Here is a 17,354-nt window from a genome sequence, read left to right as displayed (position 1 = left end):
GTCTGTGTGTGAGTGTGTGTACGCATATGTTTGAGTTAAGTAGGATCAACAAAGCCCTGTATCTACATAGAAGAGAGGAGGAGAGGAGAGGAGGAGAGAAGAGGAGGGGAGATGAGGAGAGAGGAGAGACAAGAGAACAGGAGTTGAAGAATATTTGATTTTCGGGTCTGAAGGATGAGGAACGACTGGTTTACAAACAGTGTTAAGGGCTTTTAGATCCGATTGCACGGGCAAATCCCACTCCAACAAGATTAAGCGTGGAACCCGGGGCAGAGAGCAACGCTAGGGGAAAACAACTAAAAACATGTTAATCAGCATCCATCTTATGGCGCCTGGGTGAACTGCTAATGACCACTCGAGTAGATGTTCTCTGGACTGTGTTCCCCTGAACCTCCGCTCTAATCTTTGAACACACACAGCTCTGAGCTCTGGTCACTGGGCCGGTCCGTCTGGCCTTCAGCCAGCTCACGGAGTTCAGCGCAGACGGAGCCAAGATTTCTGTGGCGTTACGTCACGGCGTGGGCGGGACAATTACACCGTCGCCCCCCAGGACGGAGAGAGAGACTCGACTGGAACACAGGCTACACTGGACATAAACCCTCCTGGGTCGTCTGTGTTTGAACTCATTACGACACGTTTCGAGCACACCGTCTAGGTGCATGGCCCTAGCGGTTCGCTACGCCCGGGCTAGCCTCAACGCTACGCCACTCGTCTCCAGAGGAACACATCATCATGTGTTCGCCTCCTCATGTGTTCACCGCTACAGTTCACCTCATCATGCGTGATCAGTGCTCATCATGCATTCAGCACTCATGTTTACACCTCATCATGCGTTCAGCGCTACACTGCCGGGGAGCAGCGAGCAGAGCTTCCCCTCGCTCCGCACATCTCCTCCGCTCCAGATCACGCGAGGGAGCAGGACCTGCTGACTGATGCATTCTCTCGTCGTGTCCCGCCCCTCTGGCAGCGCGTCTACAGCCCGAGCGCAGAGCCAGCTCACGTTCCTACGGGTTCTTATCAAGATGGAGGGAGTGAGCGCCATCTGGTCTCAATACAGAGCATGCTTATACGGAGAGAAAGAGAGAGAGAGAGAGAGAGAGAGAGAGAGAGAGAGAGAGAGAGAGAGAGAGAGAGAGAGAGAGAGAGAGAGAGAGAGAGACGTTGCAGGCCTCGAGATTGCAAAGCCTAAGGCTCGCACTTATTCATAATGGACGGTGACTAAGTGAATGTTCAAATCTGTAGCATCTCTTATCGTGTGTGTGTGTCCGTTTTTTTTTCTCCACATATCGTGTGTGTGTGTATGAATGAGTGAGTGAGTGCCTGTGAGAGAAGCAGGAACATCAGCCTGACTTCCTCCTGTGTGGACTCTCTGCACCATCCTGATGACACATTTTCCTGAGCCCGTCTGTCAACCGGCCAGCTCTCCTCCATCCACCCATCAGTCATCTATCAATCATCCCTCCATCCTGTCGCTTCGCACCTCCTCTCGCCCTCCCCCGCCCTCTTTCTGCTCATTTCATCATCTTGCAGAGTCACCCTTCCCAAGTCTCTCCCGTTCTCCATGGGAGAGATTAACCCCACAACCACGGATGAGTACACACCACCTCCTCCTCTAGAACCTCCTCCACTAGCACCTCCTCCTCACCAGCGAGTCCTCCTCTAGCACCCCCTCCTCTAGCACCTCCTCCACTAGCACCTCCTCCTCTAGCACCTCCTCAACAGCACCTCCTCCACTAGCACCTCCACCACCTCCTCACCAGCACCTCCACCTCTAGCACCTTCTCACCAGCACCTCCTCACCAGCACCTACTCCTCAGGCACCTCCTCCTCTAGCACCTCCTCCTCTAGCACCTCCTCCCCTAGCACCTCCTCAACAGCACCTCCTCCCCAGCACCTCCTCCTTACCAGCACCTCCCCAACAGCACCTCCTCAACTAGCACCTTATCACCAGCACCTCCTCTTGTAGCACCTCCTCTTGTAGCACCTCCTCTACTCCCTCCAAAGCCACCATTTGGTTGGGGTCAGTATGGAGTGAGGCTCCCTCTCACTCAGTTCGAGTCCTGCTCCACACAGAGAACTCCTCATACCTCTGGGAATGGGAGGCTAAACAGAGGAGGAGGGGCTAAACACAGGAGGAGGGGCTAAATGGAGGAGGGGCTAAACGAGGCACTTCTGGGAGATGGAAAGAGGCTGAGAGTTTGGTCGGCCCTCATGGGAGCTGGAGAAGAGAACTGTACTGGAGGTGTGTGCACGTGTGTGTATATGTGTGTGTGTGTGTGTGTGTGTGTGTGTGTGTGTGTGTGTGTGTGTGTGTGTGTGTGTGTGTGTGTGTGTGCGTGTTAATGCATGTGTGCATGTGTGTTCATGCGTGTTTGTGTGTGCATGCATGTGTGCGTGTTCGTTCATTCATCTGTGTGCATGTGTGTGTTCATGCATGTGTGTGTTCATGCATGTGTGCGTGCGTGTGTGCGTGCGTGCGCACTACTCACGGCCTCGGTGTGCACCGGGTGCACGGTGAAAAGCAGCGCGGTCAGGAAGGCCGGCCGCGCGTCCCGGAACACGCGGCGCTCGCACGTGTGCAGGAGCAGGCAGCTGACGGCGGCGTGCAGACACAGGTTGACCAGGTGGAAGTGGAAGGGGTTCAGACCGCCCAGGAGCAGGTTCAGCCTGGGGAGGAGGAGAGGTCACCGTGGTTACACATCACGAGAGACTCGATGGACACATGAGCGGGATGGATGAGTATCAGATGTTTTGTCACGTGAATGAATGAAGCCAGAAGAGGAGGAGGAGGAGGAGGAGAAAGTAGTGGGCGGCATGTAGCTCAGAAGGTAGAGCAGGTTGGCTGCTGGTAATGGCAAGGTTGCAAGTTCGATCCCCGGCTCCTCCTAGGTGAGGGTCGAGGTGTCCCTGAGCGAGACGCCTCACCCTAACTGCTCCCGACGAGCTGGCTGTCGCCTTGTGTGGTTGATACCGCCGTCGGTGTGTGAATGTGTGTATGAATGAATGTGAAGGCCATATTGTAAAGCGCTTTTGGATGGCCAGACACAGGTTACAAAAAAGCGGCTATATAAATGCAGTCCATTTACCAACCGAGAAGAAAAGAAAGAAAGAAAGAAAGAAAGAAAGAAATGGGAGTGAGGGAGAATGGGAGTGAGAGAAAGAGGAGAGTCAAAAAGCTAAGAATGATTTGAAAAGAGTGCTTTCATGGGTGTATGTGTGTTTTAATCAGCAGCCCATGTTTGGGCATTAGGCCAGAGTCTCAACACTGCCTGCCGAATCTGCAGGATTCCAGGATCAATCGAGCGCGACCGAACAACCACTCCACGGGTTCAATATGAATCCACCCCCGGGGATTTAGAAAATGCTAATTAACAAGTTATTATCCAGACTAACGTGACGTGTTAAGTTAACACCCCGGACACTGTACAGAATATCAATTCTGTTGGCCGCGCCGGCTTGCATTCCAATTGAAATAACGTCTTTGGAGACTCGATGGTGGATTGCTGCCGAGTCCCATCCTCCCTGTCCCAGAGCTAATCTCTGGATACAGAATAAGGCTGGGACGCCCAGTGTTCCCAGTGTGATCAGGACCATGAAAGGACTGCAGGAGAACAGAACCCTCCCTCCCCTACAGACAGCACCAGCAGCTCCGCCGCCAGAGGTATGAATCATCAGAGCTCTGCTGTGGCTTCATGTCTTCAGACTGTGATTGGATCGGCTTTAGCTTTGAGCTGTTAGCTACTCCACCTGCAACCCTGCAGCTCCTCGCCTCATCCTCCTCTCCATGGCCCGAGTCTGAGGAGGACTTTTGCTGCTGAGAGGAGCAGATATGTTTTCTGCAGTTCTGCTGGCGGTCTCCGCTGAATTCACACGTCTCCAGCTCCCCAGAGTCAGAGCTTCCCTCACTCCGGAGCTCAGAGTAAAGCTCTGAATCTGATGTCTGGTGTCAATACTGCAACACACTGTGAAATATGTTCTGCTGACACGATCCTGAGCCCGAAGGAATATAAAAAGCTTGTTTTTTTGACGGATCATAAAATCCTGAATAATACATATAGATTACGGTTTAATGTCATGGATGTAATTAATGTCAAAAGATTACCGTCTCTGGAAAACAAGATTTATATTTAAAGAGAATCTGTGTAGGCGTCTGTGTTAAGCATTTTGCTTCATCGTGTTTAAGCTGAAATCTTGAGGAATATGTTTTGACAGATGTGTTCTCAATCTGTTCATGGACAAAGGGGATATAAAGAAGATGATCTAAAACACAGAGCCGTGTGTCGAAGCGTCCTTACACTCACTAGTACTCACTCAGCCAAGGGGAGCATTTTCCTTCACTGAAGGTTGAAGCCACAACACACCATCGGTCACACAACCTGAAGATTACAATAGCTCACTGCGTACTTAACTCCAGTGTTTAGTCTGAACAAAGGTGATTTATTTTGACCTGGAGCTGTAGGGTGAATTCTCACACGCTTTGACTACCATGGGGACTTCACGCGGAACAAATCGAATCACACCTCGCTTTATAAAACAGATGTTTTACTGAAACATCTGCACCACATTCTATTCACCCAGTTCTACATCACTGAATACATCTCTCTCTCTCCCCTTCTGTACCTATTTTAATCTCTCTCTCTCCCTCTCTCAGCGTCAGTCGGGATCAGTCAATCAAACACACACACACACACACACACACACACACACACATGCAGGCACACACACTAGCGCACACACATGTGCTCACCTTGAGAGGGTCCCGGGGGGCCCTACTGTAATCACTGAAACAGAGTTAGCCAAGGCCCCAGGCCCGTCCCCAGGTCAACGCACAAACACATACATGGCTTTCAAGGGCACCTGTGTGTGTGTGGTTGTGTGTGTCTGTGCGTGTGTTCCTGCACTAGGCTACGTCATTCTGGGAGGGCGGATTTTATGGACGGTGGTCTGGACCAGTGCAACCACAAAATTCAGGAGATGGACGACTGAAGCTTCTCCATACCTCTCTCTCTGTATTCTCACCGTGGGTTCATCCAGGCCGTATGAACCTTCTGTATAAACCTGGACTACCCGGTGAAGATCTAACCTCTTTACTGCGGTTGGAGTTGAACCTAAAAAGGAATGTAGTCTCCTAGGTCCAATCGTGAAGCTAAACGTTCATGTTGAGAACAGCCCCTCCTGTCCTATGCAATAATTGTTGTTTGTTTCATGAAGAGTAACTAACGGCGTCGCTTTAAACGTTCCTCCAGCTAGGAACTGTGAGAAGGCAAGACCTCCTCTCCTTTCACAGGATGGTCCAGTCTACAGAGGGTAGACTGGACCATGAGGAGATAAGGAAGGGAGAACTGAGGCACCTTTCCTTAGCAGTAGGAGAATTCAAGCCGTGCGTCAGTTCACTCAGGAACCAGAGAGAGACTGTTAGACTGGAATGGTAAATGCTAAATGGACTGCATTTATATTGTGCTTTTCTAACCAGTGACCACTTAAAGCGCTTCACAATATTGCCTCACATTCACCCATTCATGCACACATTCACACACCACAGAACACACACAATATTCCCAGTGCCACAAGCACTGGGCTCATCTCTGCTTTAGAGCAACTAAAAACTGGCTTGTTCTCTTACATATTACATCACACATGATTACAACCACACCGGGAATCATCATGCATTTCAAATGTAAAAGGATGTTGACAGCAAATGTTGCAATGAATGATTAATTTGTCTGTCTCTCACACACAACAAGGTGTGTGTGTGTGTGCATGCGTGTGTGTGCTTGTGTACAACAGATGCTGCCAGATCTGCCCTCTCTGTGGAGATGGTAATCTGACGTCTCTGCCTCAACAACTGTGTTATCAATCATCAGTGGGATTTGGGCGGGAGAGTCGACTAGGAGGGAGTGCTAAGTATTATGGGATACAATCCCGTCAGCCCTGGTCCCTCTTAATTCCAAAATGTCAACATTTCCGATGTCATACTTCATCAGTTAGGAATCCCAGGAGCGAGGAGTCGAGGAGCCGAGGAGACGAGGAGGAGCTACGATGAGGAGGACGAATACGGAGGTTATTGATGAGGTGTTTGAAATGAAAAATCTGATACATGTCACGGATATCCCTCCCACTGAGGGGGGAGGGGAGAGGTGAGGAAATGGGAGGGGGGGTGGGGGAGGAGGAGAGGGGGGAGGAAGGGGAGGAAAGCAGAGGAGGGAGGGGGAGAAAGAGGGGGAGGAGGAAGGGGAGGAGAGGAGAGGAGGGAGAAGGGAGGGGGGGAAGAAGAGGTGGAGGAGGAGAGGGGGAGAAGAAAGGGGAAGAGGAGGACTGGGGGGAGAGAGGAGTGGGGGGAGAGGCGAGAGGGGAGGGTGGGGAGACGAGAGTGGGGGAGGAGGCGAGAGGAGGAGAGGAGGAGAGGAGAGGAGAGGAGAGAGGAGGAGGAGGGAGTGAAAGAATGTAACACTAACAGTGAGACGGTAATTAGACAACACACAACACAGAACACCCCCCTCATCTATTTTAGGAGTGCGAACCACTCTCTGGCGTGTTTAAAGGTACCACAGGGTAATAATGCCTGGCTCAACTGGGGTAGGAGGGGAAGTTTAATGGCCAGAGTAAGAAGCCAAAGCGGGCTTCTGTAATATTTATTTATTCCTATTTGTGGGTGAAACATGGTCGGTTTACTGCCCGTTTAAAGAACGAGACGAGGAGGATGAATGGCTTCTGACTTTAATTGGGTGGAATATGTCTGTAGAAATAGATATGGGAGGAGAGAAGGGAGGAGAGAGAGGAGGGGAGAGGGGAGAGGGAGAGAGGGAGGAGAGAGGGAAGGGAGAGAGGAGGGGAGAGGGAGAGAGAGGGAGGAGAGAGGGAGGGGAGGGGAGAGAGGGAGGAGAGGAGAGGGGGAAGAGAAAGGGGATGGTCGGAGGAGGAGAGAGGGGATGGTGGGAGGAGGAGAGGAGAGGAGAGGGGGAAGAGAAAGGGGATGGTCGGAGGAGGAGAGAGGGGATGGTGGGAGGAGGAGAGGAGAGAGGAGAGGGGGAGGAGAAAGGGGATGGTCAGAGGAGGAGAGAGGGGAGGGTGGGAGGAGGAGAGGAGAGAGGAGAGGGGGAGGAGAAAGGGGATGGTCAGAGGAGGAGAGAGGGGAGGGTGGGAGGAGGAGAGAGGAGAGGGGGAGGAGAAAGGGGATGGTCAGAGGAGGAGAGAGGGGAGGGTGGGAGGAGGAGAAGGGGGAGGAGGAGAAGGAGGAGGAGGAGAAGAGGGGAGGGGAGGTTGAGGAAGAGAAGCGGGAGGAGACAGTGGGAGTTTGTCAGGCAAGCTTGTGTTGAATGCATCATCTTTTGGCTCTCATCTGAACCGGCCAGATGTGTCCAGTCTGACAATAATTCAGCACACATCTGGAGACTGGAGAGGGACTGGGAGTGAGGGCTGCGACATGTATAGTAACTACTTTGTCTTTGAACTATCCTCACCAATACCGTTGGTTTAGCACTTTTAGGATGGCTGGTCTCAGGAAGGACGGCCGATCCTGTGAAGAGGTTTCCTACTGTCTCCTTCTCTGCTACCACACATTATCTGGCTGCACGGAGACACGCCCCCCTCTTAGTAAAACGCCCCCCTATTAAATTACATGCCACTTTGATAACACTTTCCAAAACAGACACGCATCTTTGATAACACTTTCCAAAACAGACACGCCCCCCTTAGTAAAACGCGCCCCTCTAAGCAACACACCCCTTTGGTAACACTTTCCAAAACAGACAGGCCCCATCCAAAACAGACACGCCCCCTCGAAAACATGCTGGAATGTAACTGCGCTACAGATGTTTAGGATTAGGCTCGTATATACTGAAGCAGCATCAAGTCGTTGGAACGGAACTTGTTGCGTCAACGTGTTACAGTTCAAGGGAAAGTTCAACAATCTTTGACGATAACAACCAAACTTCAACCCGTTAGAAAGGAGATCACTTGGGTCCTGCCTGGTTGAGAAAGTACCAGATGCGCTTTCACCCCACTCCAGTAACCACCGACCCAGCCGATACCAGCATCATGACGTCAGTTCTAACACCATGTCGGACCTACTTTGCATAAATTCGAAACGAAATTGGACGTCCAATTTATGCAAAATACGTCCGATTATAAACTAACTAACTAACGCTAATTAAGAACACGGAAGAGCATCGACCGCTCGAGCTGTTGATGCCGTTAACGTCAACTAGTTCAGCCGCTCGAGCTGTTGATCCGTTAACGTCAACTAGTTCGGCGGTCGTTAACGTCAACTATTTCAACGGTTGGGGGGACGGGACGCGGGAGCGCCAGAACTTACTTGAAGGTGAGCACGCAGAGCGGCCGGTAGGACTTGTGGCTCGTGTTGTCCGCCATCCTCTTACCCCAGAAGTCCCCGGTGAAGACGCTGTGAAGGCTCGCGCCGGGCCGCACGTCGGGATTGTTCACGATGGCCCACACGTCGTCGTGCACGAACTCCCCGCGGAGCGAGTTGCCGTAGCACAGCGCGCACAGCGCGAGCAGAGCGGCGTAGCGCCCCGCAGCCGCCGCGCGCAGCGCGCGCATCGGGGGTTCCCGTGCTGTCTTCATGATGTCAGCCGACACGGGGAGAGCCGCTCGGAGCGGGGGCAGCGGGAGCACCGGGGGCCATGTCCGGTGATGAGGTGCCGTGCGGTGGTCGGTGGTCGGTCCGCGGCGAGAGAGACCGAGCGAGTGTTGCAGTGCGAGGCGAGCAGCGAGATACCGCCTACTAGCGCATGCGCAGTGGAACGCTGGGCTGGCTCCGGTGTGATGGGGATCCATTAGGAGTCATGATGAGCAGCGGGGAGTAGATAGGGTCGAGGTCCGCTTGGAGCAGGACTGCGGGGGAACCGGGGAGAAATTAAGAATATTAAACTAAGTAAACTAAGCGCTTTCTGAAACAGGGCGGTGCGCGAGGCAAGCTGGCCGCTGACATTCTTTCCCGCCTTTTACTTGTTGTTATGAAGCTCTTCTTTTGGGGCTCCGATGACTTTTGACCCCCGCTGCTGTCCGCGGTCAGGCGGGTCGACTTCATCGTGACACCACGAAGCGTCTCAGAGCTTCAGCCGGCTTCAATTCTTCAGGCGAAACGTTCATTATTTATTTATTTATTTGTCGATCGATTTCCGAAAGTCCACTTTGTAAATCTGTCAGTCGATCGGCCTCGGGAAAAGAGCTGCATCACTTTGAGAAGTGATGTTCAGAATTTACATCAATAATTTATGCAGCCCTACTCTACTACTGCAGTCTGTTGGTTGGAAATACACATATACTCAGACACACACACACACCATTTACACACTAACACCCACACACATATACACACTAACATACACACTCACACACATATACACGCACAAACACACATATATATATATATATATATATACACACACATATACTTATAGACACAAACATACACACACTAGCACACTCACACACATATACACACTAACACACCCAGACACATACACACTCTGACACATGTACACACTCAGACCCAGCCAGACAGCTCTGAGGCAGGATAATGAAGCCAGACCTCACATTATTTAGCTCCAAAGAGAGGCCAGGTCACCAGAGTGACTACTACTGAGGAGAGGGCGGGGGGTTGTTTTACTGTGTGTGTGTGTGTGTGTGTGTGTGTGTGTGTGTGTGTGTGTGTGTGTGTGTGTGTGTGTGTGTGTGTGTGTCATTAGTTGATGTGTTCTTGCTGACAGCTGGTGCCCAAATGACACTAGAGCTACAGGCGCGCACACACACACCCACACACAGGCCAACACACACACACACACACACACACACACACGCGCACACACACAGACCGACACACACACACACACACACCCACACACACACTAACACAAAGACACAAACTAACACACATACACACACACACACACACACACACACACAGCCCAGAGGAGAGTGGTTTGTGGGTTGTGTCTGAGTCATGTAAACAGCCGTCTAACAAGATGACCGTCCCTACAGAGACCTGACCTTCATCTGGAGCATCACAGAGAGGGGAGGAGAGGGGAGGGGAAGGGGGAGGAGGGGGAGGGGAAGGAGGGGGAGGGGAGGGATGGAGGGGATAAAGTTAAGAAAGGATATTGTCTTCAGGGGAAACCAAAACATAAAATAGAGAGAGAGAGAGAGAAGGGGAGAGAGAGAGAAGGGGAGGGAGGGTGTGAAGATGTTTAGTATTGAGTCAAACATTCCCGAGGGTCTTGATCTCGTCTCTTTCCTCTCGTGTTTTAACCTCGTCATCATGGGACACTGGGGGCAGAGCTGCTGATGTGTGAAGGGGGAGAGAGAGAGGGAGGGAGGGGGAGAGAGAGAGGGAGGGAGGGGGAGAGAGAGAGAGAGCGAGGGAAGCTCTTCAAAGGGAGGGGTATCAATGACATGTTTCAGATATTATATTCCTTCCCCTTATCGTAGTTCTCCACATCTTCTCCTATTCACTCGGGGACCTGAGGGTCACAGCTCAGGAAGTAAGAGGCCCTACGTCCTGGTACCTGACCTAGTCTCAACACAGTGGAACAGCATCACACTAAGAACACCATCAACATGTTGTAGTCTCAACGCACAGTGTTATAGTACCTGACGCAGTCTCAACACCGTGTTTAACACCACTTCTCCACATTCAGAGGGTTCTCCTGACGTTCTGGCATGTGGACCCCCCCCCCCCCCCCCAGGACCCTGCCCAGTCTCCACAGGGGCTCCACCACAGGACCTCCCTCAAGGGGCGTTACCCAGCATGCAACTCAAGGGCTCTTACCCAGCATGCAACACTACGTGATCACAGTAATCACAACATCCAACTATTTGGCCACTGCTAGGGCCAGGGCAATCGAATGGTAACACCTCTCTCTCTCTCTCTCTCTCTCCCATTTGAATGTTCATGTTTGCATAGAGGTCGGTGAAGCCTTTGAGGTCCTTTGCTGGAGGACACAGACGCGTTTCCCTTTGAAGCACCAGTGAGGCAATCCTTTCAAATCCAGGGATCCACTTTTCAGATTTAACAAATACTTTGTACTCTTGGTGTATCTAAGTCTATAAAAAAGAGGGTAGGCTATAATTTCCTTCAACTGTTCACCTAGCAGCCATCTTGGCTCCCTCTTGGCTCCATCTTGACTCCATCTTCGCTTCATCTTGGCTCCATCCTGGTTCCATCTCGATTCCATCTAGGCGCCATCCTGGTTGCATCTTGGCTCCATCCTGGTTCCATCTCAGTTCCATCTTGGCTCTATCCTGGTTCCATCTTGGCGGAACATCTTGGTTCCACCCTGGCGGTCATCTTGGTTCCGGTTGCTAGTAAGGCTGATGGAACTGAATGTGGAACTCCGCACTCAGTTCCATCAGCCTGCTAGCATTTTTGAACCAAGATGGCCACCGGGGTGGAGCCAAGATGACCACTAGCCATATAACCATCTCTGGACGATTGCCACGGCAACGATGCAGCGGAGTGAATCGGCGGCATGGGCCTGGCGATGTGCGACGATGAGGTCACCGTCGCGGGCGCGGGATGATGTGTGTGTGTTCAACAACGCCGGCGCGTGCCTGGGCGCTTATGGGCAAATGGGTCGTTAGAGGAGAGGAGCAATTAGAGGAGTGCTCGGTTATGAAGAGCACAAGTTAAAGTGTGTCGAGGGGGGGGGGGGGTCGGCTGGGCGGGTGGAGGGGTGGGGGAGGACATTAAATGTGGGACATTAAATAAGCACTCACATCAAGTGATTAGCCTAGCTTATTCAATTAGCCTTTAGCCGCGATGGGCGTGGACACGTCGTAAAGACAAAGAGAGCCACTGTCGCTGGAACACAAACGGACAATGAGAGGCAACCTGTAATGTCCCGCCAGGCAGGTCACACACACACACACACACACACACAAAACACACGTACAAACGCACACACACACTTGTGCAGTAGTGGGACTCCTTTCTATTATTTCACAAGGTTCTAAATTAATTAAGGTTAATGACCAATTAAAAGATATGAATGCAGACATTTCAATGAATATATGCACACACACATGCAAACATACATGCAAAGACACCCACCCACACACACACACACATGCAAAGACACCCACACCCACACGCACACACAGAGCTGCTGGTCCTGTCTATGGAGCTCAGGAGCAGAGCTTCAACAAGCTGCACCAGAACACTCTGAGAATACTAACACAGAGAAGGAGGGGGGGAGACAGACAGACACACACACACACACACACACACACACACACACACTCATATGCTCACACACACATATGCTCACACACACATATGCTCATATCATGCTCATCCATCAGCATCATTAGTTATACTACTAATAAACACATATTATACTATTATCATTATTAATACTGGTACTACTACAACTAATAAACACCTATTATACTATTATCATCTGCATCATTATTCATACTACTAATAATAAACAAATGCTATTATAGTACTATCATTCAGCATCACTATTAATACTATACTAATAAACACCTATTATACAATTATCATTCAGCGTCATTATTAATAATACTAATAAAGACATACTGTTATCATTTTTAATATTAGTACTACTAATAAACACATACTACTATAGTTCTATCATTCAGAATAATTTATACTAGTACTACTAATAAACACATACTATTATAGTTCTATCATTCAGCATCATTATTAAAGAGCTGTTTGAAATGGAAGAAGCCTGGAGATGAGATATAGTCTAATGTTTTAAAATGTTGCTTCTGGCCTACAGGTGTACAGGCTGTCAGAATGTCTGGTTGAGGAGGATAAACCTGATCTTACATCACCAGATCATATTCTACATCACATCTGCTTACACTTTCCACTTTATCATGCACTTGATCGACACACACTGATATATGATATGTGTGTGCTGTCTGACTCTAAACCCTCCCCTGTGAGAACACACAACCTGCAGTCAGCGGTCTTACATAATTAGAATCATATATTGAAGGTTATTGTATACTTGGCGGTGGTAAACAGTCACTAGCGATTGCAAAGGCCTAACAGACTTGACTATTCCTCAACAAATCCATCACTAACACGCAACACCACAGCGTCTGTGGCTTGCTGGCTCCCCCCGCTGGCCGCGGACTGCTACTACCGTCTCTAAAAGCCAACAGCCGTCTCTTGATTGGATGAATTAAGATACTTTAATGTTTGATATTCACAGCTGGTCTGCTGTCCAATGAGCTGAGTCAGGGACAAATAGGAGAACTACAACTGGAGGTAGATTCATCTTTTAGATATTTTTTAATGTTTTTTTTGTTTAAGTTAGTCCTCAAAACAGTTACAAAAACAAAGGTCAGGAACAAACAGCAAAAAAAGAATAACAACTTCGATCAACTCCCTTCTCTCTCTCACACACACACACACACACACACACACACACACACACACACACACACACACACACACACACACACACACACACACACACACACACACACACACACACACACAGTGGACGTGCACTGTGTAAGATTATGAATGAATGCTGCTGGTTAATGACACATTAACAAATGTCTAAAACACCTGCGCACACACACACTTGCGTGCAAATAACACACACACACACGCACACACAGTCCTGTGTCCATTGTGTTAGCAAAGGTCCAGTCGGGGCTGAAGAGTCTCTGGTGGTCAAACTGGTAACAGACCAGTAGGAGCAGGAGGAGGAGAGAAAGAGAAAAGGGAGAGGAGGAGGATAAAGAGGAGGAGGAGGAGGAGGAGGCGGAGGAGGAAGAGGAGGAGGAAGAGAAAGAGAAAAGGGAGAGGAGGGGGATAAAGAGGAGGAGGAGGTGGAAGAGAAATAGAAAAGGGAGAGGAGGGAGAGGAGGATGAGGAAGAAGAGGAGGAGGTCTATGCTGGTCTGGCACGGGGATCCGTTCCGGTCTTTCCGCTGTCAGAAGGGTCTCCAACCGCTGTGTCTGCTTCCAGAGTTTAAGTCCTCGTTCTGCAGTCAGGATCACATCCAGTCACTAGACAACACTCACCAGACTGTGACTATGTGTCTATGTGTTTAATTAATCTAGTCCCTAGTTTGTTGTGAGAATGCGTGAAGAAAGAGAATCCCACTGAGTGAAATAAAACAACTTAGTTGTTGTGTTACACCCTCTCCTATTGGCTGCTGTCCCCGTGTGGTCTCTTACCATTGGCCCTTGGCGGCGGTGCGCTGCTGTGATTGGCTGTAGATCTCCTGCAGCTGTTTCTTCTGCTCGTCGCTCAGGGGGGCCGTCAGCTTCTGGTACCAGCTGGTGTCTGAAGTCTGGACTCCTGCAGAGAGTCGGTCTTAGTGTGTGTGTGTGTGTGTGTGTGTGTGTGTTTCTGTGTGTGTGTGTGTGTGTGTGTGTGTGTGTGTGTGTGTGTGTGTGTGTGTGTGTGTGTGTGTGTGTGTGTGTGTCTCTCTCTCTCACTCACTCAGCAGGGCGGCGGTGAAGAAGGTGTACTCGTCCTCTCCGTTGTCGTAGTCCAGGGGGGTGCAGTACTCCTCCAGGGGGGTCCCCTCCAGCCCCTCCTCGTCCCAGTAGTCATCCTCGTCTTCGTCGTCGTCGTCCTCCTCCCCCTCGTCGTCGTGGCGACCGACGGGGGGGACGCCCGGACGCTGCAGCGCCGCCCCGCCCCGAGACTCACTCACCTCGTCCTCATCACTGGGGATCTCCTCTGGAGACACACACACACACACACACACACACACACACACACACACACACACACTTCAGAGCGTTGCACAAACATTGTCCTCATAGCATCTGTTATATATTCTTTCCACATTTCTCCTCCTTTCCCCCCCCCCCCCCCCTCAACATCCTGCTCCTCCTCCCCCCCCCCACTGTCATCATGCTTATACTTCTCTTCTTCCTTCTCCCCCTCCTCCTCCTAATTATCCTCCTCCTCCCCTCCTCCTCCTCAACCCACCCCCCTCACTGTCCCTCTTCTTCCTCCTCCCCCCTTCCAACCCCTCCCTCCTCCCCCTCCCCCTCCCGCTCTCCCTCACCGTCCTGCTCCTCGTCCTGGGCTCCGGCGCGGGCCATGAGGTCGGGCTTGTGGAGCAGGCGGGAGGCGTAGAGGTGCTTCAGGCCCAGGAACAGCAGCAGGACGGAGGGCAGCACCTGGGCGGCCACGCCCTCCAGGGCCTCTGGCCGGCTGGGCAGCTCCATCAGCACGCTCAGCCCGATGATGCACATCTTACGGTCGTGGAGCCTGCGGGGGAGAGACCACAACGTTACATCCTCACACTCCTCATGTCCCCAGCTCCTTCGAGCTGTAGTACTTCCTGTGAGCTGCAGTACTTCCTGTCAGCTGTAGTACTTCCTGTCAGCTGCAGTACTTCCTGTCAGCTGCAGTACTTCCTGTCAGCTGTAGTACTTCCTGTCAGCTGAAGACCTTGAATGTGAATGTAAATGACTCACCCCAGGAAGAACTCGGTGTCGTTCATCCACTGGTTGATGAAGTGCGCTGTGATTGGCTGGGCGTTGTTGGGGAAGTGCATGTGCTCCAGGGTGTGCACCAGCAGGGGGGGGTTGTAGTAGAGGCCGGCGATGGCGACCTGCAGACACATGGTCCGCAGCTCGCTGGTCTTCACACCGCGCGTGAGACGCTCCAGGACCGCCTCCACGAACAGGGGGATGCACTGCAGTCACGGGGAGAAGACCTCATTCATGACCTCATAATGATCCACAAACCGTGTGTGTGAGGCAGGCAGCGGACGGTAGAGGACAGGCTCTGGGTCTCTGGACCCTACTGGGTCTCTAGGCCCCTGGACCTCTGGGTATCTAGGCCTCTGGGTCTCTAGGCCTCTGGGTCTCTAGGCCTCTGGGTATCTAGGCCTCTAGCCTCTACTGGGTCTCTGGCCTCTAGCCTCTGGGCCTCTAACCTCTGGGCCCTTCTGGGTCTCTAGCCCCTGCTGGACCTCTGGTCTCTGGGTCTCACCTGGTCGATGCCGCGGCCGCGACACTGCAGCACGATGACCTCCAGCAGCTTGGCAGCGTGACACTCAGCGTCCTCCCCTGCATCGCTGGTCAGCACCTACACACACACACACACACACACACACACACACACACACACACACACACACACACACACACACACACACACACACACACACACACACACACACACACTTGAAAACAATACAACTACAAAATCGCTACAGAAGATAGAAACAGAAACAGTAGAAGAAGTAGATTAAACTGAGCCTGAAGCCGGCGGCGTGTCAGACCAGGAGGAGCTGGTGTGCTCCGTGGGCGACTACCCACCTTCTTGCACATGGTGTAGATGACCTCCAAGTGCTTGGGGTTGGACAGCAGCATGTCCGTGTCCACCGTCACGTAGTTGTGCAGCAGAGGCATCAGATCTGCAGCAGAGAATCAATCAATCGTCCATTTCACCTGACCGTGGAACCACACTTAAGAGACCCAGCGTTACGAGACACAAGGTAATACACTCAAGACATATAAATCAAAGAGGTGGGTGAGGCTCGTTCATTAGGGAACAGAGATGCCCTCTTTCATATCCAGGAGACATGGGGGCAGCTACTGAGGTTGAGAGGAATGAATCGGGAATTGGGTGTTTTTGCGGGCATGCAGTGCGCGTGCATGTATGTGCTTGCGTGTGTGTGCGTGCGTGCATGCATGTAAGTGCCTGTGAGTGCCTGTGAGTGCATGTGTGTGTGTGCGCCTGTGTGCGTGCGTGCGTGCATGTGTGTGCATATGTGTGCTTACGAGTGTGTATATGTTGTGTGTGTGCATGTGTGCGTGCAAGTATGCATGTGTGTGTGTGTGTGTGTGTGTGTGTGTGTGTGTGTGTGTGTGTGTGTGTGTGTGTGTGTGTGTGTGCGTTACCGGTGAAGTAGTCGAAGCAGTCGTGCTGGAACACCTGGAACAGGACGCCCAGCAGCTGCCACATCTGGGGGGAGACGCTCTGGCAGGTGAGGCCAAAGGCCAGCGACAGGATCTCCTCGTAGAACTCTGAGGAGACGCACAGTTAGGGTCCGCCCACAGAGCCACGCTCTGACGCCTCAGAGCCACGCCCACAGAGCCACGCCCTGATGCCTCAGAGCCACGCCCACAGAGCCACGCCCTGACACCTCAGAGCCACGCCCTGACGCCTCAGAGCCACGCCCACAGAGCCACGCCCTGACGCCCACAGAACCACGCCCACAGAGCCACGCCCTGACGCCTCAGAGCCACGCCCTGACGCCTCAGAGCCATGCCCACAGAGCCACGCCCTGACGCCCACAGAGCCACGCCCACAGAGCCACGCCCTGACGCCACAGAGCCACGCCCTGACGCCTGGTTCCTAAGCACAGACAAAC

At 51.8% G+C, this 17,354-nt stretch overlaps 1 protein-coding gene and 1 pseudogene across 2 annotated transcripts; both read right to left on the bottom strand.

Annotated features, from left to right (window-relative positions):
* Window positions 1–826: 826 nt before the first annotated feature.
* On the bottom strand, window positions 827–8,559 carry LOC311372651 (protein O-mannosyl-transferase TMTC1 pseudogene; annotated as a pseudogene). The gene is made up of 3 exons (XR_014684200.1): window positions 8,315–8,559; window positions 2,483–2,667; window positions 827–972 (listed from the first exon to the last, which is right to left on the bottom strand). The product of XR_014684200.1 is annotated as a protein O-mannosyl-transferase TMTC1 pseudogene (transcript).
* Window positions 8,560–13,306: 4,747 nt separating this feature from the next.
* LOC311372652 (importin-8-like) lies at window positions 13,307–17,049 on the bottom strand. The gene is made up of 8 exons (XM_084489621.1): window positions 16,882–17,049; window positions 16,297–16,394; window positions 15,968–16,063; window positions 15,448–15,668; window positions 15,033–15,238; window positions 14,456–14,698; window positions 14,188–14,311; window positions 13,307–13,991 (listed from the first exon to the last, which is right to left on the bottom strand). Coding segments are annotated over exons 1-8 (1,053 nt in total). The 5' UTR covers window positions 16,946–17,049; the 3' UTR covers window positions 13,307–13,990.
* Between the last annotated feature and the right edge of the window lie 305 nt (window positions 17,050–17,354).

This window comes from Micromesistius poutassou (genome assembly GCF_964030765.1).
Source record: "Micromesistius poutassou genome assembly, contig: SCAFFOLD_1094, whole genome shotgun sequence".
Taxonomy (NCBI): domain Eukaryota; kingdom Metazoa; phylum Chordata; class Actinopteri; order Gadiformes; family Gadidae; genus Micromesistius; species Micromesistius poutassou.
The sequence above is the reverse complement of the archived record's forward strand: the minus strand, read 5'-3'. Positions and strand labels throughout refer to the sequence as shown.